At 40.7% G+C, this 22596-nt stretch overlaps 2 protein-coding genes across 6 annotated transcripts; one reads left to right on the top strand and one right to left on the bottom strand.

Annotated features, from left to right (window-relative positions):
• Nucleotides 1-151: 151 nt before the first annotated feature.
• tnip1 (TNFAIP3 interacting protein 1) lies at nucleotides 152-16273 on the top strand. Of its 5 annotated transcripts, none has more exons than XM_071529013.1 (18): nucleotides 152-180; nucleotides 5209-5392; nucleotides 6085-6249; nucleotides 6377-6468; nucleotides 6752-6811; nucleotides 7632-7847; nucleotides 8934-9028; nucleotides 9510-9678; nucleotides 10202-10294; nucleotides 10413-10478; nucleotides 12008-12139; nucleotides 12287-12415; nucleotides 12513-12647; nucleotides 12750-12875; nucleotides 13022-13105; nucleotides 13636-13866; nucleotides 14151-14235; nucleotides 14501-16273. In XM_071529013.1, the coding sequence occupies exons 2-18, from the start codon at nucleotides 5245-5247 to the stop codon at nucleotides 14563-14565; spliced, it is 2091 nt and encodes a 696-aa protein (XP_071385114.1). In that variant the 5' UTR covers nucleotides 152-180; nucleotides 5209-5244; the 3' UTR covers nucleotides 14566-16273. The 5 variants fall into 5 exon arrangements, with proteins under 5 accessions (XP_071385114.1, XP_071385115.1, XP_071385113.1 ...); XM_071529014.1 differs by lacking the exon at nucleotides 152-180 and adding an exon at nucleotides 227-331; XM_071529012.1 differs by lacking the exon at nucleotides 152-180 and adding an exon at nucleotides 3909-3969.
• A 94-nt stretch (nucleotides 16274-16367) lies between these two features.
• Nucleotides 16368-21078, bottom strand: gpx3 (glutathione peroxidase 3). Its single transcript, XM_071529017.1, has 5 exons — nucleotides 20948-21078; nucleotides 19034-19184; nucleotides 18817-18934; nucleotides 18055-18154; nucleotides 16368-16960 (listed from the first exon to the last, which is right to left on the bottom strand). Exons 1-5 carry the CDS (start codon nucleotides 21014-21016, stop codon nucleotides 16739-16741), a joined length of 660 nt encoding a protein of 219 aa, XP_071385118.1. The 5' UTR covers nucleotides 21017-21078; the 3' UTR covers nucleotides 16368-16738.
• Nucleotides 21079-22596: the final 1518 nt, after the last annotated feature.

Raw genomic sequence — 22596 nt, 5'->3', positions numbered from 1 at the left:
CTCCCTCACTAAAGTCAGGCCACGCAGTTGGACACATACCAGGTTCTGTTCAGGCTGAGCGTACAGTATCAGGCCCTACTGGGTTATGTGGGAATTCCCCAAGTCTCACAGTGAAATTGCTTCCCCCCTATTCACCAGTTTCCTTAAAAAGTGCCTCTCCGACACAAGCAGAATGTGTGGGTGAGTTGTTCATTTGTTTTATCATCTGATATATAGTAACAGAACATTTTGTATGTCATTATCTATGGCATATCTGTTTTTGTCAGGGTGAATGGATGTGGACAGAGATGATTTCATGTTTTCACTGGAATGAGTGCTGTCCTTATTTTCGGTAGGTAACATGGATGGTGAATTTAACAGAGTGAAAAGTTTGATTTCATTTTAATTGTACTTCCTATTTTAACCATGGACTATTCTTTAAGATAGAGAGAACGCTAGAGAGAATGCTATCTATAATTTTACTAAATAAATAGATTTTCAAATTTTAATCCTAACCCTAACCCTAACTCAATGCTCTAAAAACATAGTAATATTATGTGTCAATTTTGTCCTGATCCTTAAGGAGGAGTAATCTTGTAATTCCTGATACATCACACAATGTGGATATGTTGCCAAATTAGTTAGTTAGAAATAAAGCAACAACACTTCTGTTGTTTTATGTTAAGACAAAATATAACAGCTTGAAACAAACTGAATGATAAACCTGAGAGAAATATAATGGACTATGTGGCAAAATGGTTTCTTTGTCTTAGTTAGTTTTAATCTGCGGTAGACTTGAGTTGATAAAGATATCAAAGAGGGCTTTTAAGAGTTAACACCATGGAAAGAGATTAGTGTATTTGAATTGCGTGAATTTGAATTTGTCATGCTCTCATTGAACTGCTGAATTCAGTGACAAATTCAAATTTATGCAATTCAAATACAATCTCTGCTGGCACTAATCTCTTTCCATGTAACATTCCTGGCAGCATCTCCTCCTTTGGTTGAAAAATTCTATTCTATTCTATTCTATTCTATTCTATTCTATTCCATTCTAACATAACATTCATGCTACATCTATATCTCTGAATAGACAGCATATCTGAAACAAGGTGCCAGTCCATATCTGTTCCAAATTGTTGCTTTGCGACGGATACTCAGCAGCAAGAGTGACGCTGGTTTAAGGCCTAAAGAGGACAACCGGAGTTTTACCACCAGACAGTTAACAAAAGGACATTCATGTGTTATGCTGCACAGAGCTAATGACTATCAGCTGCTGATTTCTGCTGGGAGACCGGACCGTCCTTGTGTCTCAGCGGGCCGAGCTCCATACTCTAACATGTACTTGTGATACTGTGAGCTCCAATCTGGCTGCTACCCTTTGTCACATTTCATGCTCTCTCTCTCTCTCCTGTCTTTATTGTAATAATTAAAAAAGGAATGTGCACCTTCAAAAAATGCCTTGAAAATAATCTTTAAAAAAACAAAACACCAGAGGAGAAAAGAGAATGTACAATTTGTTGCCCAGCAGGCCCGCGTGACGGGTGACATTTCCTGTAACCTCAGACCTTTGTTTGCTATGCTGCATACTGAAGGCTTTTCTTCACAAGCCTTTTATTCATCTCAGTGCTTCACAGCAGCATGAGATGTTAACCTAATACTTCGCTGAATTAATCGGATGCAAAAAACGGAGAAGGTGTTTGTTGAGAGGCGTCTGGGGTGTTCAGTGGCAGGCGCAGGATTGGGAAGAATCCAAAAAGTGTGTCCCATATAAACTGTTTATAACCTCTGAGAAACACAATCACTAATAGTGTTGGTCAACATAAATATTTTATAGGCTAGTTGTACTTTGTAGAGCAGCCAACAATTAGACAGTATCACCCACTCTCTCTCTCTACTCCCTCTGTCTCTTCCTCTCTCTCTCTCTCTCTCTCTCTCTCTCTCTCTCTCTCTCTCTCTCACTCATTCACTCACCCTCTTTTCTGCAGTATGTATTTCATTGTTTCCTCAAAGTAGATGAATCAATCAGAGACAAATGAGTGGTATTGTGTTTTTGAAAGCTGAAATCCTAATCTAAATGCTCATCTGTGAAGGGTGCTACGCAGGGAAGATGTGAATTTCCATGAAAGGTGTTACTGTACCGGCTAGCCTAAATTACAGCAGCTAGGTGTAAGTGTTAGCCTGCTGAGAAACCAAACCTCAGATGATACAGGCAGCAGATAAGGGAGTGTTGTTAAAGTCAACATGATTTCAGATGCTTACATCTGTTTCCCCTGTCCCACGATCTGCGCCCTGGATAGCTATCCACCAAAATATACTCATGCAGGGTGTAGCACTTAGGGCTCATCCTTATCTATTGGAATTCAGGCTTGGTGTAATAGTTGTGTCCATTAAACAAATGGAAGGAGATGAATGTTGACTTGTGTTGCTGGTCTACTTAGAGTCAATATGCTCTCAGTAAATGAGTTCCTGGTCTGTCCAGTCTGTCTTTTTGCATTACAGGAAATAATAATTATCTTGTTTTTCCCATCTCTGGGGTAAATTCCAATCATTCAACAGATACCTACGAAGAACAAAATGTGGTCCTGATTGGTTTAGGTCGAACATGGACTTGGTGTTTCTGATGTTAACATGGCAGGACTACTCCACAAGAAAGACTTACGCAACTGATGCTCTGAATGGCTGCTAAATTCATAGTGGAAGGTGTTTATTTTGGCATTTGTTTACTTTTGATTTATATAATGTTTTGTTGTAACTAAATTACCACAGTGTCACATTATAGAATTAAAGCAAAACACAATAACCAGTGGGAACCATCTCAGATAATTTTGGTTGGCAAGTGCTCTGGTGTATGGAGTCCAGTAGGTTCAGTCACATTTTGGTGACTCGGTGAAAGCTGAATTGAATTGGAAGTAATTAGTCAGTTTACCTCCAGTACATTGTGGAATGGGGTGCTGTATAGACTTTGCAAGGGACCTGAGCAAGAAATATGACTAGGGAGTTGTTAATCCCCACAAGATGTCACCATTGCTCTAAAGAATTCTTCATCTTTAGCCAGTAATGACCTGCAATTATTAAATTCTGGCAATTTGGTCAAAATGAGTTACTCATGTAATGTTCCTTTACATGTGGCTGAAACTACATTTTTGAAAATGTTTAAGTGGGTACAAATCCAAATAAAAACAGGCTGTATTTGTTCTTACCACAGCCTGTGTGATGTGACTAAGGAACACTTAATAGCTCAGTACCTTTGAGTGATGGTAACTCATAAAGCCACGCAGTGTGTCTGGTCTGTAAAAACACACATGAACTCATACTATGTGGAATTATTTATTTATTATGTATTTATTTAAATTTAACATGGTACACATTTGTAGAGTCTTTTAGTGTATTTTGAGTATAATGGTAGTGCATATTTTAAAAAGAAGATCCCGAATATATCTTTAAAACCTAAAACCTGTATCATGTAGAGTTGAATAGGTCATTGTAACTAGGATGAATAGTCTAGTCTAGTAATAGTTCAGAGGAAATATCTGATGCAATCGCAGATTTTTTTTCCCCCTCATAAAAATTTATCAATGAAGAAAGAGCTCTTTAGTGAAGAAGGGGGTCAGAGTGGGTGGGATGCTTGAAGGAGTTTTAAGAAGAATGAAAAGTAGGAAGTTTAGCTAATCAATTATATGAACCATTATTTTCTATATGTAGAGTTTCGTATATATTTGAGGGTCCGTGGTCTAGTGGAAGCTTTAACATGAAATATGACTGACAATATGTCAAGCATATTTCTCCAATGTTTACATAGGGTTAATGCCCGCTGTTGGTGGCCCACTGATGAAAAGCTCTGCCGTCATTGGTCCGCCAGGCTGTCAATCAGTGCTGTTTACATCAAACGTCTAGCGAGGTGGAATTTCCCAGGTTACAGCGTTACAGCACAGACCACTTCCGCAATAGATGTCTGGGCAGGAGACGAGAGGCCACTCAAGCTGAAAGGTAGCTAGCAAAAGACACCTCTTTGTTCTTTGGTTTGTCGTTTACCTATACTGTCGAACTAACTGCTTCTGCTATTGCTTCGAAAAAAGTAATTGTAGGGTTTTACAGGAATAGCTAGCGACTCACTGTCCCGCACTGTCATTTAACGTTAGCTAACCCCTAGCTAACGATGTTGCTAGCAATTTGCATGACAACAGCGAAAACTAATATTAGCCCTCTTTAGCCAGTGAAGATAGCTAACATTAGCTAGTTTGTGTTGTATCTGACACTCGTTTATTGTACAGGTATTTGTTTGCAGAATTCACATAACATTTGGTCATTTTTACTTTGCATTTGCCTCATTTTTCCTCTTGATATTAACGTAGCTGCCCAATCTAGCTAACCTAAACGTTAGCTCATTTTTGCCAGATGTTGCAAGCTGGCAGGCTAACATGGCAATCGTATCGCTGCTCCTTTGGACGCGACTCGCGAAAGGAGAATAGGGATGTGATGCTGTTGTTGCCGGCCTACTTGTCATTATTGTCATCTCTAACCTGTCAATCGGTCCTTGTTCTCTTCGCCGGACTGGATACTTTAGACTCGCCGTTCTATGAATTATGAACGAAGAGAGAAAAAGAGGTCGAAAAGACTCCAAGGGGGTACAGTAATACTTTACACAGGATATCTGGGTGCATGATATTTCAACCATCATCACAAGAAGTGACAGGAACATCAGCTGTTATATTTCTCAGTTGTTGTAACATTGGTACTGCATAAGTCATAGTTAAAGTGGAGATCTAGTCCTGTGAGAACTTGACGGTAATGTGATTTCACCTCATACTGCACAGTGCTTCTGTTGAATGTGTGGCCTTATGATGCATGATCATTGGCTCTGTCTGGGTGTCGACATTTGACGTTCATTGCTTTTACAGCTTGTCATACATACTTTACAACATGATTGTGTACATTCAAATTGTTTCCATGAATAGGTTTTTGCAGAAGTACCCCTTTCATCGTGGCATTTAAATGTGAGCCTTTGCATTGTAAATGGCAAAGGGTGGAGAACCATAATAGACACATTATGTAATCAATGCTCTATGTTCAGGGCCTCTCCTCCTAAAGCTGTGTTTGTTTTTGTAAAGGGCAAATGCTCCTGCATTGTTCCATCTGTTTGTTTTTCCCATATCTTACGCAGACTAGTTTCCAGTATCTTGTACATGGTAATAAAATTTACACTGTTTGTCTGTCTTGTTTCCATAGTTCAGAGCACCATGTCTAGTAAGTGAAACAGTGGCGATGGAAGGGAAAGGCCCATACCGCATCTATGACCCAGGTGGGAGTGAGGTCAAGGCCAGAGAGGAGGCCGGAGGGGGAAGCAGCTACCGACAGCTACTGGAGGAGAACAGCATACTGAGGGAGAGGATGAAGGGACTAAAGAGCTTAGGTAGGTGGCGCCCAAAACAGCATGGTTACCTCATGGCTGTGGAGTGAGGGCTATAATGCCAGCTGCTCTCTGCCATTGCATGCCAGGCGTCCTGTTGTGTGTCCTACAGTAACATCTGATGATTTTATGTTTGCAGATTTGGAAATATATGTGGGGATGCCCTGAGTTTCTGTTTTGTAGCCCATTCCTAAAGTCTTAGTACAGAAAATTGTGTTCAGTTCTGTTTATTTTTAACTTACGGCACCCATCACAACACAGGTCTTTCGATTTCTTCTGCAGCAGATTAGACAACTAAGCATGCCAATCAAAATGCACATACAGTCGCAGGAGTTCCATTGTCCTGTGGCACAAAAGGAGGAATGCAAAGAAACCTGATTACCTTCATCGGTACTGTGCTGAAATACTTGTCAGTGAGCCTGTCTTCAGTTAATGTGCCTTAAGGGTCTGATTGCTCCTTTTGTGACTCACCAAAGGAATGTTAGTTGCAACATGTATAATTTCTTATGAAGTTTCTATGCCACACACATTTGATGACTACTCATGTGACTGTTTTCCCAGTCTCTTTTGTGATGTTGGCCGTATGAGGTCAATCTATGTTGAAAATATGAAGCCAGATTAACTGGAATAAGGGTTGGGCAGGGGGGTGATCTTTGAACAGTCTTAGAACAGTCTCGTGGTGATGTGATTTATAGGTGACCTGCTGGAGGAGTCTCAGTCAGAGGCATCAAGGCTTCGTCAGAGAGTGGAGGAGCTGGTCAGAGACAACGAGGCTCTCAAGTCCTCCAGCTTTGCCACCAGTCTATGTATGGGAGGGCCTGTTCAGACTGAGACACAAAGTATGTCTCACAGACTTGCTGGTAAGAGTTTCACCTGGCAGCCACTTTTGTTCATATTTGCAGATTGTTGTTGTAGTAACAACTTGAGTAGCTGTTTTATTTTACTGAAACTTGGGTTAACCTTGGTATTAATCATGGTCTCTTTCAGGTCAAGGTAAGCCCCATGGGCTTTCCAGTACAGACCAGAAGGAGGAGCAGCCCAGCTCTTCAGGGAAGGCCCTCCAGCCTGAGAAGCCCAATGTAAGTAATGTGTATGGTGTACTAAAGTGTGGACAATGTTACTATAATTTTAAGTGTACTGAGAGTTTTGGGTGTAGGCAGAAGGTTGTGATGATTGTAGGACCATAAATAACATCAGGTATTCCTTTTAGTTTTGTATTGCTTCAGCTATTGTGAAGCTCTTCAATGTGCCATCTGGCCAACTCTAAACTGAAAGGTGTCTACTTTAATTCTTAAAGGTTCACTAAAGCAGATGTGGACACAGCTTGTACCATGCTGTTACTTAACTCTTTGGTGTTTACAGGAGGCCTTATCGGAGTTTAAGGTGGTGAATATGGAGGAGAAGGCTTCAGATGCCCAGACTGTAAGTACCAGACTTTGTGTGGCACAGTAAGATGAATAACTTTTGAACTATTACAGCTCTGTGGATGCTGTTGTATTCCTGTCACAGGGAATTGAAATCCCTGGAAATGTATAACAATTATTTCTGGTTCCAAAGTAAGTTTTATTTTAATGAGCCATTCAACTCGTTTAGAATATCATCTTGCTCTTGATAGTAACCCTGATAAATAGTAGTTTCATGGAATTTCTTCAAGCTAAATTCAGCCTCTCTTCTCTATTGTCATTTCTCAGATATCAGGAACTATCCTTGGTGTGGTGACTCACCAACACACTCAATACTGGTAGCTCCAGCCTGAGTCAGCCAGGGGAAAGTCCAGGATTATTAGTGACTAGAATTACACTACTGATTCACACACACTAGGCTACATCCCAGGGAATGGCTTAATAGGACACTATCTTTGTCAGAATATTTCAGGCATATAGGCGTAGAATCTCTTTTCATGTGATTGCCTAGACAGTCACATATTCTTAAATTCTGTAGAATAATTTATTGTAATTGCCAAACTGGAACAGAATAATATTGATAATAGTATAACAACAATTATTCCCTTTGATGTAGTTTATTTTTGACTTTGGTCTACAGACTTAACTTTAAACTGACAGGACTAACTGGTTTGACTTTACAGACAAATGTGCCGCAGCTATTCATTGAAATAGCAAGAGGATGACTACTTGTATGTTGATCTCTGAATCTTGTGACCCATTGCTGGTTGAAATTTGCCCATTGAGTCAGCAGGAGAGGAAGGACTGACTCTTCTGTTTAACTGTGCGTTCATCTCCAGGCGGGGTCAGCGGCGGGAGCAGGAGTAATCCCCCTCCTGCCTCAGGAGAACATGGAGCTAGCTAGCCAGCTGCAGAGACTGGAGAGCTCCTTCAGCATCTTTGCAGAGGAGTCCAACCCAAACCAGCTGTTGGCTCACCTTGGCCGCATGGCTGTGGAGTTCCACCATTTGTCCTCTAAGGTCCAGAAGAATGAGCAGAGGACATCCCTCCTACAGGTGAGTGGCATACAGATAGCCTTAGAAATGATAGAAAATACAAGTAAGAGCATGGGCAGTAAAATTAAGAGATTTTGTCATGATTCTTCTTTCGACCATCACTCTCTCAATTGCATCTAATTCTCCCGAGATGGCTCTTAAGAATTTGCTTTTAATCAGCAGTCTATTTAATACATAAAATGGTATAAATATACATATATGTGTAAAAGGAAGAATAATCCATTTGTCTACTGAAGACCATTCCCAGGCTGTTGCGTTATGTTTAGTGTTTCATCGTGACTTTTGTGACATGCTAGATCAGTACGCAACTCTGGCAGTGTAGATGACCAGATGGCCAGATCTGTGTTTAGATTGAAAGCTCTTGCGTAACGGCACTGGGTGTCAGAGACCTTTCTTCTTTGGTCTGTACTGGTTCACATGTTACAGTAGTAGTGTATTCCCATGAAGAGCAGGGTGAATGCGTAGCCAGTAGTGGTGGGAATGTGGGTCTTCTCCAACACGTCAGGGGCTGAATTTTCATAGGAAAAAGCATACCAGTATACGTGTTTGCAGTGTCTGGGTCATCTTCACCATATTTTTTTTTTTTTCCTATTTTTATAAAAAAAAAATCTAATTTTATGTGGGTAGTCAATGGGGAAATAAGACGCAAAAACACCACTGAAACTTTTTTTTTTTCACAAAGTAGCGGGAGAGATATACATGTTTTTTCTTTTGATCCTCAGAAATGCCATGACTCATATGCCCTAAGTGAAACACACATTCCATGCTACAGTATATTCATATAGTGTTATAATATAATATATATTTATAATATATTTAATATTTGCTGATGACACCATTTAGACCACTTACAAAGAGTGTGTATAATTCTGCACAGTCTTCTTTCATTTGTATTTTATACCTTTACATTATTTTTTTTTTCTTCTATTTGCATTGCAAATATCTGTTGCAATGTACCTAGTTTTGAAAAGTCATTGCCTCAGTTTGAGCCATGATACAGATATATGAAGAAACAAAAAAAAAAGGTGATGTCGTCATACTTGAATGATGTTTGTGATAATGTTGATTTTTTAAAATTTTTTATAGACTCTTTGTGAGCAGCTCAGACAGGAGAACAATGAGCTTCGAAAGAAAATGGAAGAAGATCATCAGTTCAGGAATCGAGACTTGGAACAGCTAAGGTGATGTTTTTCTTCTTTTTAACACTGGCTGGGATTCATGTCGCTTCTGTAGGGGCAGAACTTTATTGTTAATAAGGTCAAAAACAAAATGTGAGTTGTCAAGTAGTGATATGTCCTGTTACACTGAACAGACTCACTTCTCATATACTCATTCCACTAATCTTTTCTTTTTTAGTCGTGGCACGTTTGTATGTTTCTCAGAACCCTTGAATGTAGTGTGAATCCTATGTTTACTATTATTCTTCCATGAACAAAAACCCCATAAAGTTTGCACTGCGTCAGGGTTGTTCACAGTTGGCCATGCTTTCACTTTTGACAGTGGAATAATCCAGTGCTTTCTTTTACTGTTAGTGCACCCCACGGGTATTGTAGGGTCTTCCCAAAGGACATCCTGATGCTGTACTGTGCCAAGACCTCACCAAACTCTGGAAAGGCAGCTTTGTTCACAAATACTCTCGTTTTTGCTTTCTGGCTGATTCAGGCAGGAGAATCAGAAACTAAAGGAGCTGGTCACAGGAGGAGCAGCAGCGGCATCAGCAGCGGCATCGGTAGCGCCAGCGGACACCGAACCTGCAGAGGCCAAAGAGGAGCCGGTGAAAGAGGAATCTGCCACCGTGAGATCCAAGATGGAGGTCACCACACCGCAGAAGGTAGTTAAATTAAATGGCGTGTCTAATTTCTTTTAAGTGCCTTTATTTTGTACAGGCATGCATTAGAGGTCTATGGGTACTTTTCAAAAGACCAAAAAGAAAAAAGCACTACAGTGGTTACTCACAAAAATGAAGGTGCTCTTTGGTTGTATGTTCAAGAAAAATACCAAGGCAACTCTTCTTGTGATTAATTATTAAAAAGCCTTTATTCACTTGCTAGTCCATTTTAGGACAAAAGCCAATATGTTTCATGTTTCCGCTACCACGCCTTTATTTTTCTTGAATGTACATGTACTGTTTATTTGTTTATTACCTTTTATTTTATCAAATTAACTTTATTTTTTATGCTCACCCTTTTAGAAGTACATAAGCAAGTTTTCTCAACACATTTGTGACTTAAAGCTTCCCCACTTCATGTTAACTGTAATGCTGTGGTGTCAGCATGTCAGCATGAGGGTTGTAATGGCATGACTGAGAGAATGGAAGAATGTAGGGGATTTAGGAATGTTTCATATCCCCCCAGAGTGGAAAAGCTGCAGAGAAAACCCCGACAAAGCCTTGTGACCTAGAGGTGTATGAAAAGAAGATCAAGCTTTTGGAGAAGCAGAGAAAGGATGTGAGTCTCTTTTTGCCTTCGCCGCTTGTCCTCTTTTGCCATAGGGGAAAGTCTGTGTGTGTGTTTTGTTTCCTATATGTTCGATGTCATTTGTTTCACTTTCTGTTGCCTCTTACAGGTACTGGAGGTGAACAAGCAGTGGGACATTCAGTGGAACTCCATGAAGTCACAGTTTGAACAGAAGGTACAGTAATGACTATGGCTGTTTTGGGTGTGGGAAGACGCTGCTGTGTCCTTTACTGATTTAGGGCAGTTAAAGGAGAAATAAAGATTAGATTTTAAGTCCCACTTCTAAAATGTCAAAGATATTTTGTTCAGTCGTATGAAGTCAGGTCAGCTCGATCTGATACACTTCCTTCATCCTCCAAGATTTGTTGTCCCATTCTTTGTCTTGTTCTCTGGGAACATTCTTCACTCTGACCCGTGTCAAATTGCAAAGGCTCTGCTCCCACACCACAACAAAGATTTTTTACTTCTAAAACAAAGCCCTTATATAAAGCATAGCAAAGTATCTGTGTTTACTTAACATTTTCCATAACTCTGTCCTTCATAACTTAAGTAATTTCATATATGCAGAATAGACTGTTCTATATCTGTTCCTTTGGGTTCAAAGTGAATGTATTGAGTGATGGTGTTTTCCACTGTACTCATTTCAGCCTCTGCAGATGTTATGTTTACTGACCATGTGACCTGTTTCCTAAAGGGTCAGATATTGCTATTAATAAATAGGCGTCACTTCAGTACAGGAATTACTATTGCTAGTATTATCAATTTTACCACAGTTACTAAATGATTGTTCATTTTTTTTTTCCAAGTGTCTGTATTAACTGGGCTGTAAAATAGGACAGTATTACTCAACATTACACAAAGAGGAAAATGACGTTATCTGGCCAGCAGCCTGTGAACTTTAGTTTTACCATCGTGACTCCACCACTCATATTTCTTATTTGAAACACATTAACATAGTTTTGGATGCCAATGGAATGGCGTAATCACTGTTTTTCTACCATTCAAATTGACATGTTCAAATAAGTCAAGTTGGACTTTTCAGGCAAGGGTTTTGCAATTTGGAATTACCTAAAGGAACTTGGGCCTCAATCTATTGTTTATATGTGTCGCTTGGCAATGGAGCAGCTGTGTGTTATTTCTGTGTGTTTGTCCAGTGGAAAAGGTGCAGTCTTGCAATAGCACACTATCTGAGCATGGTTACCACAAGGCCTGTCACACTTGAGTAAGAATTCCCCTCACCTCTCTGGTACCCGCTGACTTCCTGTTGTAGTGCAGTCAGAGGCCAGCAAAGACACACATACACGCACTCAGGCTCACACACCTTTACATGTGCACACCCACAGACATGCACAAATCTACACACACTTTGCTCAGATGGGGAGACCATGCAGCCTCAAGTTTAAACCGCAGAACACTTGATATATCCATTTGCGTCATTAAGTTCGGTCTATATTTTACACAGAACAAAACTGTGTGTGCTTGCATATATGTGTTCGTTGCTGTTGCTTAATATATATTTTTTTTATACAAGTTTTCACACACTGAAGCAGTATATTATCAGTACATGCAGTTTTATTCTCAGGCAATATTCAACTTTACCAGAGTTGTGAATCTGTGTGTGATTATGAGAATTGTGTATTACCACTGTGATTGGTGGACTTGGTGAATGCTCTCCTAGAGTAAATGGCTTATATGCCCTTTCAGATCACAGACCTCAGACAACGGCTTGCTGACTCCCAGAAGGCCGTGCTAGAGCTGGAGGCAGAGCGAGAGCAGAGGCAGAGGGACTACGACAAGAAGCTGCTGCTGGCCAAGTCCAAGATCGAGAATGTACAGGTGAGGATACAGGACACGCTGTGACCTGAGAAGACACAGGTGAACAAAGTCCAAACATTCAAAACCAGGACCAAACACAGGGGGGAAAAAAAGTTTGAAGGATGCTTCAAGTAAGGTTTCTTGGACCGTTTTGGGTGTGTGTTTCAGGGGGAGAAGGAGTGTCTGAACTCTGAGACCACTGAGCTGAAGCAGAAGGTTCGCTACCTGCAGGACCAGCTGCTGCCCCTCAGCAAACAGAGAGAGTACCAGGAGAAGGAGATCCAACGCCTCAACAGGGTAAGAGAGAGAGAGAGAGAGAGAGAGAGAGAGACAGACGAAGGACAGAGAGATTTCTATATTTCTGTGCCTAACACTTCCTTTCTCTCATTGCCAGGCTTTAGAGGAGGCCCTGAACCTGCACTCCCCTTCGTCCTCTCAACAGCCACCTGGCCAGGGTAACCATGGCGATGCAGCCAGCAACCTGAAGAAGCAGGAATTGCTCACTCAAATTGCAGTACTAAAGGAGCAGGTCAGACATGAAAACATACGGACAGACACGGGCAGGACACACACCTACTGCAATCATGCCTTCACTTGCTTAACTGCTTTCAATCTCCGTTTTGCACTCCAGGTGAAGATCTTTGAAGAGGACTTCAGAAAAGAGAGGAGTGACAGGGAGCGAATGAATGAGGAAAAAGAAGACTTGAGGCGGCAGGTTGAGAGACTGCAGGGTCAGATGACTAATTTGACCAATCAGGTAAGCTTTCTTTGTTTTCTTAAATTTGGCTTTATTGTGAATACATCAATTCATGTATCCTGCTTTAAACAATCTTAGCTGGACTGCTTTCTGATGTAGCATTTCTTTTTCTTTTTCTTTTGTGTGTGTGTGTGTGTGTGTGTCAGCTTCATCAGGCGCAGAATGAGTGTCAGAGAGAACGTACAGAGAGATGTAAGCTGGAGAGACTGCAGATGCAGCACCACAAACAGGTACTGGCTGCAGCCTACGGCCGAGCCTGGTGCCCATGTGTAAAATGGGAGCTCAGTCCTGCCACTAAATATAAAAAAAAAATTGTGAATTTATGCCATCAGCCTGCACAAGTGATTTGTTGTATAGAAATTTGGTCATTTTGGCCATGCTTTTAAGTAGATTTCATTAGGGCCAAAGGATTTATTGAAAATTGTACTTCAAGTCCTTGGAATTTATATCATAGCAGATAGTTTCTGGTAAACGTAGCACACCAGCGCCCCATAGTGACAGAAAGCAGTCACTTACATGTTCACTGTAATAAGTGCATATTGGACAGATCAATACTCCAGGATAAGAGTCTCACTCCAGTTAGGTTGTTTGTTAGCGCTTTTTGGGACAGCAAGTGGAACATTTACATTCCTCTGTGGGAGGCAGTGCCAGTAGGGTTAAAGTTCAGCAGCAGCCCATACATAACAGGGGCACTGTGCTCTGTGAGCGTAGCAGCCGTGCACTGATTGGGGATCACGTGTGTACTTGTGATCCCTCGTAGGGGCAGCAGCAGGAAAGACGTACCTCAGACCCCACGTCAGGCTCAGTGAACGGCCCGCTGAGCCCTCCCTACTGTGGTCCCTTTGTGCAGGTGGGACCGCAGGGCCTGGAGGGCTGGCCCGTACACTTCCCTCCTCGGATGCCCAACGCAGCAGGCGCCACAGCCGCCGCCGCCGCCGCCGCCGCAGCAGCAGCACCGCCTCCTGGACGAGACTTCCAGCCTGTCACACCGGTAAGGATTCCTCTAAGCCCCCTTTCTGTCTCTGAAGTGACTCTGGTTCACTGAGGAAACAAGACTCTTCCTAGCCTCTAGTTGGCAGGAACATGGCAGATGTAATTACTTACTGCTGCAGCTCCACCTAGCCACCTACCGAACAGTGAGTTTGAGTTTGAAGAGGTTTACATTCATATTGATTGTTAAGTCAGGGTGAAGGCTTTAGGTCTTGTGGGCTGCTGGTTGCGATGAGTGAAGATATTAAGTGATTTGAAGTACAGTTGTGTCTTCTCTGTGGTCAGGGTTTTCCCTGGCAGTCATCATTCCCACAACCCAGAGGGGCCAGAGCAGCGGGGGAGGGTTCAAGACCACCACCAGAGAATGCAGGTAATGCACAACCAGCCAAGTACATATTTTATCTGTCTTTGTTTTGTTTATATGTTGTATTTTTGTACATTTTGTTTTATTTCTTAATGCAAAGCATCATAGATTTGTGTAGAGAATATATACAGTATATAGAGACAGAATCATGAGATTACCCCACCCAGTGGCTAAACTTCCTGAAATAAAAACTTCCCAATGATTGTGGAGCAGCAAGGTTTGTGATATTGTAATGATGTAATGGAGAATTGTTCCCTTTATGTATCTGTAGATCAATCCACAGCAACAGGATTTGGTAAAAGGGAGCGACAGAACATTGACCCTGGAAAGCACTAAAAGCATCACCGTTCCCACCTAATGGAACTTGGGTAGTAGCATGAATCAGTTTGTTTTGAGTTGACAAGGTGTGATTTGATCTATAATTTTCCTACTGAACTGTAGATATCCTATTGTAATGTTGTTTATACTTGCGTTTTATAAGCCTATTTGTGAAACACTTCGCTATTCTGAATATATACATGAAATATTATTTAGATTTTTTTATCTATTATTTTTGAGACTCAATCTGCTTCATATGATTCTATGCAGGAACTGAAGTCATTTGTTAAATAGGTTGGAATAATCAACATTGTTTTTTTTTCCAGACAATATACCTATGTGATTGTCTCTCTGCAAATATGTAACAACTTGACATACTTAGTTTGTTACTTGTAGGGTTAAAGGAAGCCATTCCCCAATATGAATAAAACTATATATATTCATTCCAACAATGAATGATTATATAGGTACATTGAATCATAGAAATTATAATGTGAATGTTAATTCATTTATGAAGATTTCTTCAGTACCATCGATGTTATAGAACTGTCCCATATGTGTAACTGTTCAAAAGTGGTTGTTGAAATACTAAAATTTTGGGAAATGAATTTTGATGGTATCATGCCAAAAACATGATTGTGATTATTGATAATTTATTTATAATCTACTGTTTTGATAGTTGCATTGACTAAGTGTAAATCATTGTCTTTAGTAATGCTGTTCTTTCTATGTTGTTAGTGTAATCCCAATATATTGTAGCTATTGACATTGTATGTTTGTATCAGACACAAAACACAACGCACAGTACATACACACAACCTATTTTTTTCACTATGATGGACCTAATCTCATTAAACACAACACGTTTACTTGACCACAATTGATTTGATGATTTGATCGCTCATTCCAATATTCATACTCATCTTACAGTATCCTGTACTAATGCCCACAATTAAGCCCCAACATATCCAGAGGTTCGAGTTCAGTCTTGAACTGCAGCACCAAAACCTTGACGCAACAGCGATGACTAGCTTCCTCTTCATCTTAAAGGCCTGTTACTTCATGTTAAATGGCATAATTAGTGGATTGTAACTATTACAACTAGTTCTGAAACATTCACAGTCAGAGAAGAGGAAGCTTTTCATAAATATTCAGAGCCCTTAGACCCAGTGTTGCAGCAGTACTGCCACCCCTCAGAGAAAACCTCTGCCAGGATGTCTGGCTTTGCTTTCTATCCACCTCAACGACCAGCAACCCATGCCTTGCCGACTGACCTGTGAACTGCTGTAACACAAAGTCAAGAGCCCGCGTAGCCTCAGACAAGAGATCCACCCCCTGAGATAATGTGTGAGACTATTTTGATGGTAGACTCACTATTTATCTCCTTTGAATCAAGCCACTGTTTAACTGGATACCCATGAAGATTTCCTTAATATGTGTATTTCAGACGATCAGATGGAGGGCTTCACAATGTGCGCAGATGAATTTGAACAAGCCTCCATTTGAACCAACAAGTTATCAAGTTACAGGGAACAAAATCCTGATTGGTGAGAGCTGAAATGAGACATTAGCTGAATTGCACTTTGAAAGGTATGCTGTAATTACTGGCAGTTGTATTTTCTTGGTTTGTAGCCTAGTTATGTTTTTCTTTTTTGCTATAGGCAAAAGCACATCTTATGTGAGACTTTTTGTATTTGACTGGCTTAATAAATCTATTCTAAATGTCTATTAGCATCTTACCCTGGTTGTTCATGTTAATATTCTCTTTAACCATTCCTGAGTTTTTTTTGCTGCACAAGAGAAACAACGACCGAGAAACACACTGTTTCTGTTATTCATGATTTATTGAAAGTAATTAACATGTAGGCTGTAGTGTCTAACAGGCCCTGTTTGGGGAGATGACATGACGCTGTGGGATTGCAGAGCGGCCTGAATGCACTGAAGAGCCGGCCTGGACCCCAGACTCCGAGGAGGCACCACAGAGTTACTGTTTTCAAGCCTCCCCTTCATTCAACATGCCATCTCCATGTATCAGGAACTGTTACATACCATTACTGTAACACTTGATGTTACTAAATCTCTTTCGCGTTCTACCTAAGTTCTATTATCCTGTTTATCTCACTACAATTTTGCATTATATGGAAAATCTAGCCGGAATCTAGGTAATACACAATATGATGAAGCAAAAATCCTAATTAAAAATCTGTTGAGCGTAGAGTTGGCTGAAGTATTTGCGAATGTCGGCCCGGACCTCAGAAACATTGACCCTGGGGTACCACCTCTTCACCGGCTTCCCGTCTGGCCCCACCAGGAACTTCTCAAAGTTCCACTTGATGTCAGTGATCCTCAGAGGATCCCAGAAGAGCCGGCCAGTGGGGTTTCCGAAGCTGTCTCCGACCGGCGGGCAGGAGTTCTGCATGGCAGGAGGCACAAGACTAGTGAGAGACATGAAAACTGGCATGCACAAAGTGATTAATCCAGGGGTTCAAAATGGTATTTTCTAGGCCTGGGGATGTTATGAAATGTAAAAAGGAGAAAGGTTTTGGAAAAGTCATGAAATTCGATTTGTGATTTTTTTTCTTGAATACTGTCTATTGACACAAAAAGCTGTGGCTGGATCTGGAACAGTCTAGACCTCCCTGCAGGAGGAAAATATTGTTCTTTTTTTATGACGGAGTTAAACTAATATAACAAACTAATGCTTAAAATTAGTATAGTTGATGGTTACTCTTTAATTCAGTCAAATTTGGTCATGGAAATTTGGAAAGGTGTCATGGAAAAGTTTTGCAATTTCATGAGTAAGAAAGGTGTGGGAACCCTGTAAACCTCCACCTGACAGATTTACATGAGCACGAGACCAATTTGGATTTGCAACACATCCAGAGAAAATGAGAAATTCCATCGAAGACTAGAAATTTATATAAAGGTTAAATTGTTTATATATTTTTTACAAATGTAAAGGACAGGTGACAAACCTGATTAGGGAGAAATAAAGTTATTTTAATAGCTCCAGAATCAATAAGTTATTAGTGACTGTTAAATGCTTGCTACTGGATGTTTGTTTGGTAGTGCATATGCTTCTGTGCAGAGGTTTGTGTGCTTTTGGGTGCTACTGGATAAACATGAGCTGGCTGGGTGTGAAAGGAATACAAATGCACCTGTTACATGCTTTATTCTGATAATGTGAACTGATCCTTGTACACAGGTCACAGTTGAAAAAGAGTCTGTTTTCTCTAATGTGTCTGCACTGGCTGGGAGGCCCTGGACCAACCTAGAGCAATACGGCCAAAGGTGACTGAGCAAGCAGCCTGTGCAGCCATGTTGAATAAAGAGACTGACATGCATGCTTCTAATAAAGAGTTTGTGCACAACTCAAGTGGAGAATAGGATTAGTATAACACCCTATTTGATTTAAACGCTACTATAATACATAGTCTATCTCTATTGATATATAAAATACATCTTTAAATGACACACAAGTTGTCAACATCTTAAGGGAAAACGTACCTTTAGGAAAGTGTAAACTCCTTGCTCATTTTCTCCATTCACATCACCGCGCTCAAACAGCAGGAAGTTTGGAACAAATCCATTGCCGGGCCTGACATGCCTGGAATCCAGGAAGAGGTCAGCTTATCAGTGGACGTGCCTCTAAGCACTTTGTGCAGCCAACGCTTCATGAGCTGCGGCTTGGCAGCTGCCCTAGATTCAGCTCACGTTGTGCAAAGCCACAATCTACTGCAAAGGCCTGGCTATGGATATGGGATGATTGATGGAATCTGAGCCATACATTCTATGCAGGTTAGGGTGAGGATATGAGGAGAAACTGATCTTCTTGCCAAAGGATGATTTCCCAGATTAAATGAAGCTTTGCTGATTGACAGAGGATTTGCCAATATTGCAAATTCCTCTCTACACTATGCAGGATCAAGATTATGTTACTCCACCTCATTAAAAAAAGATATAGCTATATACATTAAATTACAACTTTAATTTAATGTAATTTAATAGGAATTAATATCACTGTGAAAACCTTGTAACCCAATTTTTGGTGATTTTCATTATTTTTACTCATGTTTAGGCTTGTGAAACCCTTTCAAAACTCATTGGATAATCTTAAAAATGTATTGTTATCAAGCTAGAAACAATGCTGGCTTTCTTCATTCCTGGAAAGTTCACATTTTGGAGATACAAAGTTTTCATTTTCTGTGCATGCAGTAGGTTGTGGCTGACTTGAGGCTAACTTGCACTGAAAAAAGAAAGATTTCTCACTTTAAAGTTGGTAGAATTTCATGATTTTTCCCTGGTTCTTGTTTCCCAAATTGATTGCAGGGAAATCCGAGAATGGTGAGTCCATACGGCTTCATCTCCTCATGTAGTGCATTCAACTCTGATTATAGGAAAGGAAAAAAAATACAATATGCTCAGGTAGGCTCGTTTATTATGCTGTTACACACCAAAGAATAAAGCCTGTGGTGGCATTTCTTACCCAGGTACTGGAAGGTGAGTCCTCAGTACGTGGCGACATTGACAAAGAGGACAGTCTTGCCTGCGTACTCACTGAGGGACACAGTGCGACTGCCATTTAGGGTCTTTGCCTTGTAACCGTAAATGGTGCCGTCAGTGGCTGAGTCACACAGCTGGGGACAAAAATATTGGTCACAACAGGTTATTATTGTTTTATCTGGCCAACAGCCAACACAGTGATTGATCCATTACTCCTCAGTGTAGTATTTTGGTCACAGCTGAAGCTTTTGTGGATAGACAAATGCATGCCAGTAAACCTCGCTTCCAAAATGACATGCATGGTATATTATCCAAAGAGATATGAAACTTTATTAGAGTTTACTTCAACACAACTTGTACTCTTGGCATCTATGATTTCACAATGGAGGTCAAAGCCAAAAGTGGGCCTTGACACAGAGTTGCCCTCTCTCGCTTGATTAGTCATGTTTGATCATGTGTGGGCTTTTTTTTTTTTTTAAAGATTTTTGCCAAACAGTCCTTTTAATGATATTTATTATTTTAATGTTACGTGAGTTATTTCCTGGCAAATTAGAAGAATGTGCATTACTCTTTGATAAACATTAACTAGAAAGGGTTAATTCTGTATACAAGTGCTTTCATTTCTTGGAGAGAAAAAGCATAAGAGAAAAAAATAACATTGACTGTTTGATTTATTATCCTATGATTAATAGTATGATTTTTTTTTTACTCGGCCAGTGAAACTCAAATTGATGAAAAAAGTTCATCTGGATGTCCAAAATGTATTTAATCTGAGGAAATGTGTTGATCAAGAGGATATACAATATTTCTTTCTGAATGAGAAGTTGTAAACAAGTGTTCATCTGGAAACCTCCCTCTGATCAAAATTGCAAACTACTGTGTAATCTTTAGAGGACAAGGTGAATAAGCTGGTGATTATCTTTGTCTGGTCTCCAATACAAACATCAGTTGTGTACTCAGTATACACAACAGTTCATTTACCAAATGGCTCCTGCAGAGTGTGTCTCAACACATTAACCAGAACCGGGAACAGATGTAACACTTTTTTTTTTTTACCTTTCCCCCCCCCATACCTCTGTTTTCATTTGACATCTGCCTGCTACAAACACAAACCTAATGTCAACAGAGTCAGAGAACATTGCTCTCAAAGCCAGAGAGGCACTTTGCTAGAATAAACCCACCGAGCCTGGGCTGGATCTGTTTGATTTATACCCATCCAGAAATAAAGCAGAGCAAACAATAAAATGATAATGATTATGTTATAGGCTAAAAGGGATTTGTACCGCAGCAGAACTAGGTGTACCAGTGTAGTGAGTATGTGTATGAGAGAGAAACACTGGTGTCCTATTGATTTGCATGTCTGCTTTGTATATTCGGATACGTTTGTACAAGCAGGAAAACCAATGGGCATTTGACGGTAAAAATAGAATCAAGATGCAATTTTCTCATATTATTTCTAATATTTTTTAAATCAGAGTTATGGTACATGTAACCTAGGCTACAATTGACTGCAGGCTTTGGAAATCACTTAAAATCATCCCCAAAATAACTTTTTGCAAATCCTGATGGTCTCAGATCATGCATCTTTGATAAGGCGTCATATAAATAATATGTAGCCTATATACACATATATATGATTCTAAAACACAAGCTACACCAATTAAAACAACCAAACAAATCAACCAGTTTGGGAACACGTCCCCAGTATCGCTACACGTACAGGTTAGTCACATCTCTCCCTTTTTTTTTTTTTAATGTTACAATCATCTCCCCTACCAATAGGCCCGTGTTATGTCATTCAACTGCTCAGTTTAGATAGCCTAGTGAATATAGAAAAATATCGTCATGACGTCACCCGTTTCTGTATAACGCTCCTTTAGGAGGTGAACGGACTTACCTGGGTGAGTGGGAATCCGCCCATGCCGGGTCGCAGCAGCCCCAGCAGGACCAGAGGTAAGACCCACATGCTGGGCGACACGGTGCAGGTTTATCACGCTCCTCTGCTCTGCTCCCCCGGGATAAAATAACTCATCTGGTCATTCTGTCACAGCTGGTCGAGGTGACGCCCTCTGGTGACGTACATACGCAACAAAAAAACTGACGCTCGGTTCGTTTGGTGCCAATCGGAAACCGGCGCACTGCCCATTTTCAGATGTTCTAGAAAGTTGTGCGTGTGTGTGTGTGTGTGTGTGTGTGTGTGTGTGTCTAGTACCATATTCATTCCTGGGTTAATGTTAGGTTAGGCAGAGTATTAGCCCTGAAAGTCCCAAGTTTGCATCTACATAAATTTGTAATTTAATTGTAATTTGTCTTAAATACATTTACAATTTACACACTGTCTCAGCTATCTGAGTTTTCCAGTGTACGTGCATTTTATGCTATTTTGCATTTTTAGAAACATGCAAATCCAATCCATGCAAAACCTGGTAGCCTACACACTATTGTTAGACTTGCCTGGCCACAAGGCTGCTATTTACCAAAGAACTTAAAAAAGGGGTGTGGTGGTCACAAAGTCAGATAAGGAACTATGTCTGTTTAAAACTGATCCATGGGGGAGCCACAAATACAAAAAAGTATCTGTTTATCTGCTCATCCCATTTCAGTACACATGCTCTTGGGTCAAGTTTTAGTCAAAATCAAATTTTTATGGACTTTCATACAGGCAGGAGGCTGCTTTAAACCAATACAACACTCCCTGTACACCAATGTACACAAATAACTCCAGTGACCCTTCAGTCAAGCTGCACAAGTCTGCGGACGACACACACACCTAAGTGGCCCTAATCAGAAACAAGTAGTCTGTCTACTGGCCACACTGGGGTCTTGAAGTGCCAACAACAACCTTGAACTTAATGCTGTCTAGACAGTGGAGATGAGGATGACTTCTGCAGGAGCCCACAGGCCTTTCTCCCCGCTGTAATCAATGCAGCGCTGTTCAGATGTCGAGAGACACCACTCTCCTCCCACTCTGTGTCGTTCAAACGGCAGAGAATGAAGTTAGCTGTCATCAAAAAGACACCAGAGCAAAGGAAATGACAAAGAACATTGTTGCTGACTCTGCCCACTGTTGCAACTGTTTGACACACTCTGGAGAACAGATCCAGTGAATAAATCCCTGCACAACCTGCCACTGCAACAGCTCCTTCCCAGTGGCAATCACCCCATGCCCCCATCCCCACCTCTCTCTCTCTCTCTCTCTCTCTCTCTCACACACACACACACCCACACACACACACACACACACACACACACGTCACACACGTCTGGAAAACTGATTGAACCCTGCTATCTGCACATGGACACTGATATAAGCTATTCCGGTTATCTTGTACTTCACATATCTATAACCGTTGTACTACACTGGGACAAATCTTCAGTTCTGAATGAAGGCTTGGAGTGTGTTTATTTTTAGTCCGCTGTCAGACAGTAGTCCTGCCTGCACTATATGTGAAGTCCCACTACGTTTTAGATCAGGTCAGCTCAGGTTAAATATCTTTTTTTGACCTGGCCAAAGCATGATCATGAAAAACATAAAAGTTTCAGACC

This window comes from Centroberyx affinis, unplaced genomic scaffold (assembly GCF_046629955.1).
Source record: "Centroberyx affinis isolate AG114_WGS23_722 - 3 ecotype Tasmania unplaced genomic scaffold, CSIRO-AGI_Caff_v1 ptg001754l_1, whole genome shotgun sequence".
In the NCBI taxonomy this organism is placed as follows: Eukaryota; Metazoa; Chordata; class Actinopteri; order Beryciformes; family Berycidae; genus Centroberyx; species Centroberyx affinis.
Note: the sequence above shows the minus strand (reverse complement) of the source record. Positions and strands in the feature narration are given on the sequence as shown.

Excerpts from the sequence above, each read along its gene's own strand:
- tnip1 (XM_071529011.1), top strand. The coding sequence starts at position 4,566 with ATGAACGAAGAGAGAAAAAGAGGTCGAAAAGACTCCAAGGGG. Across the intron at positions 12,416-12,512 it reads AGATCCAACGCCTCAACAGG|GCTTTAGAGGAGGCCCTGAA; the intron begins GTAAGAGAGAGA and ends TCTCATTGCCAG. Across the intron at positions 12,876-13,021 it reads TGACTAATTTGACCAATCAG|CTTCATCAGGCGCAGAATGA; the intron begins GTAAGCTTTCTT and ends TGTGTGTGTCAG.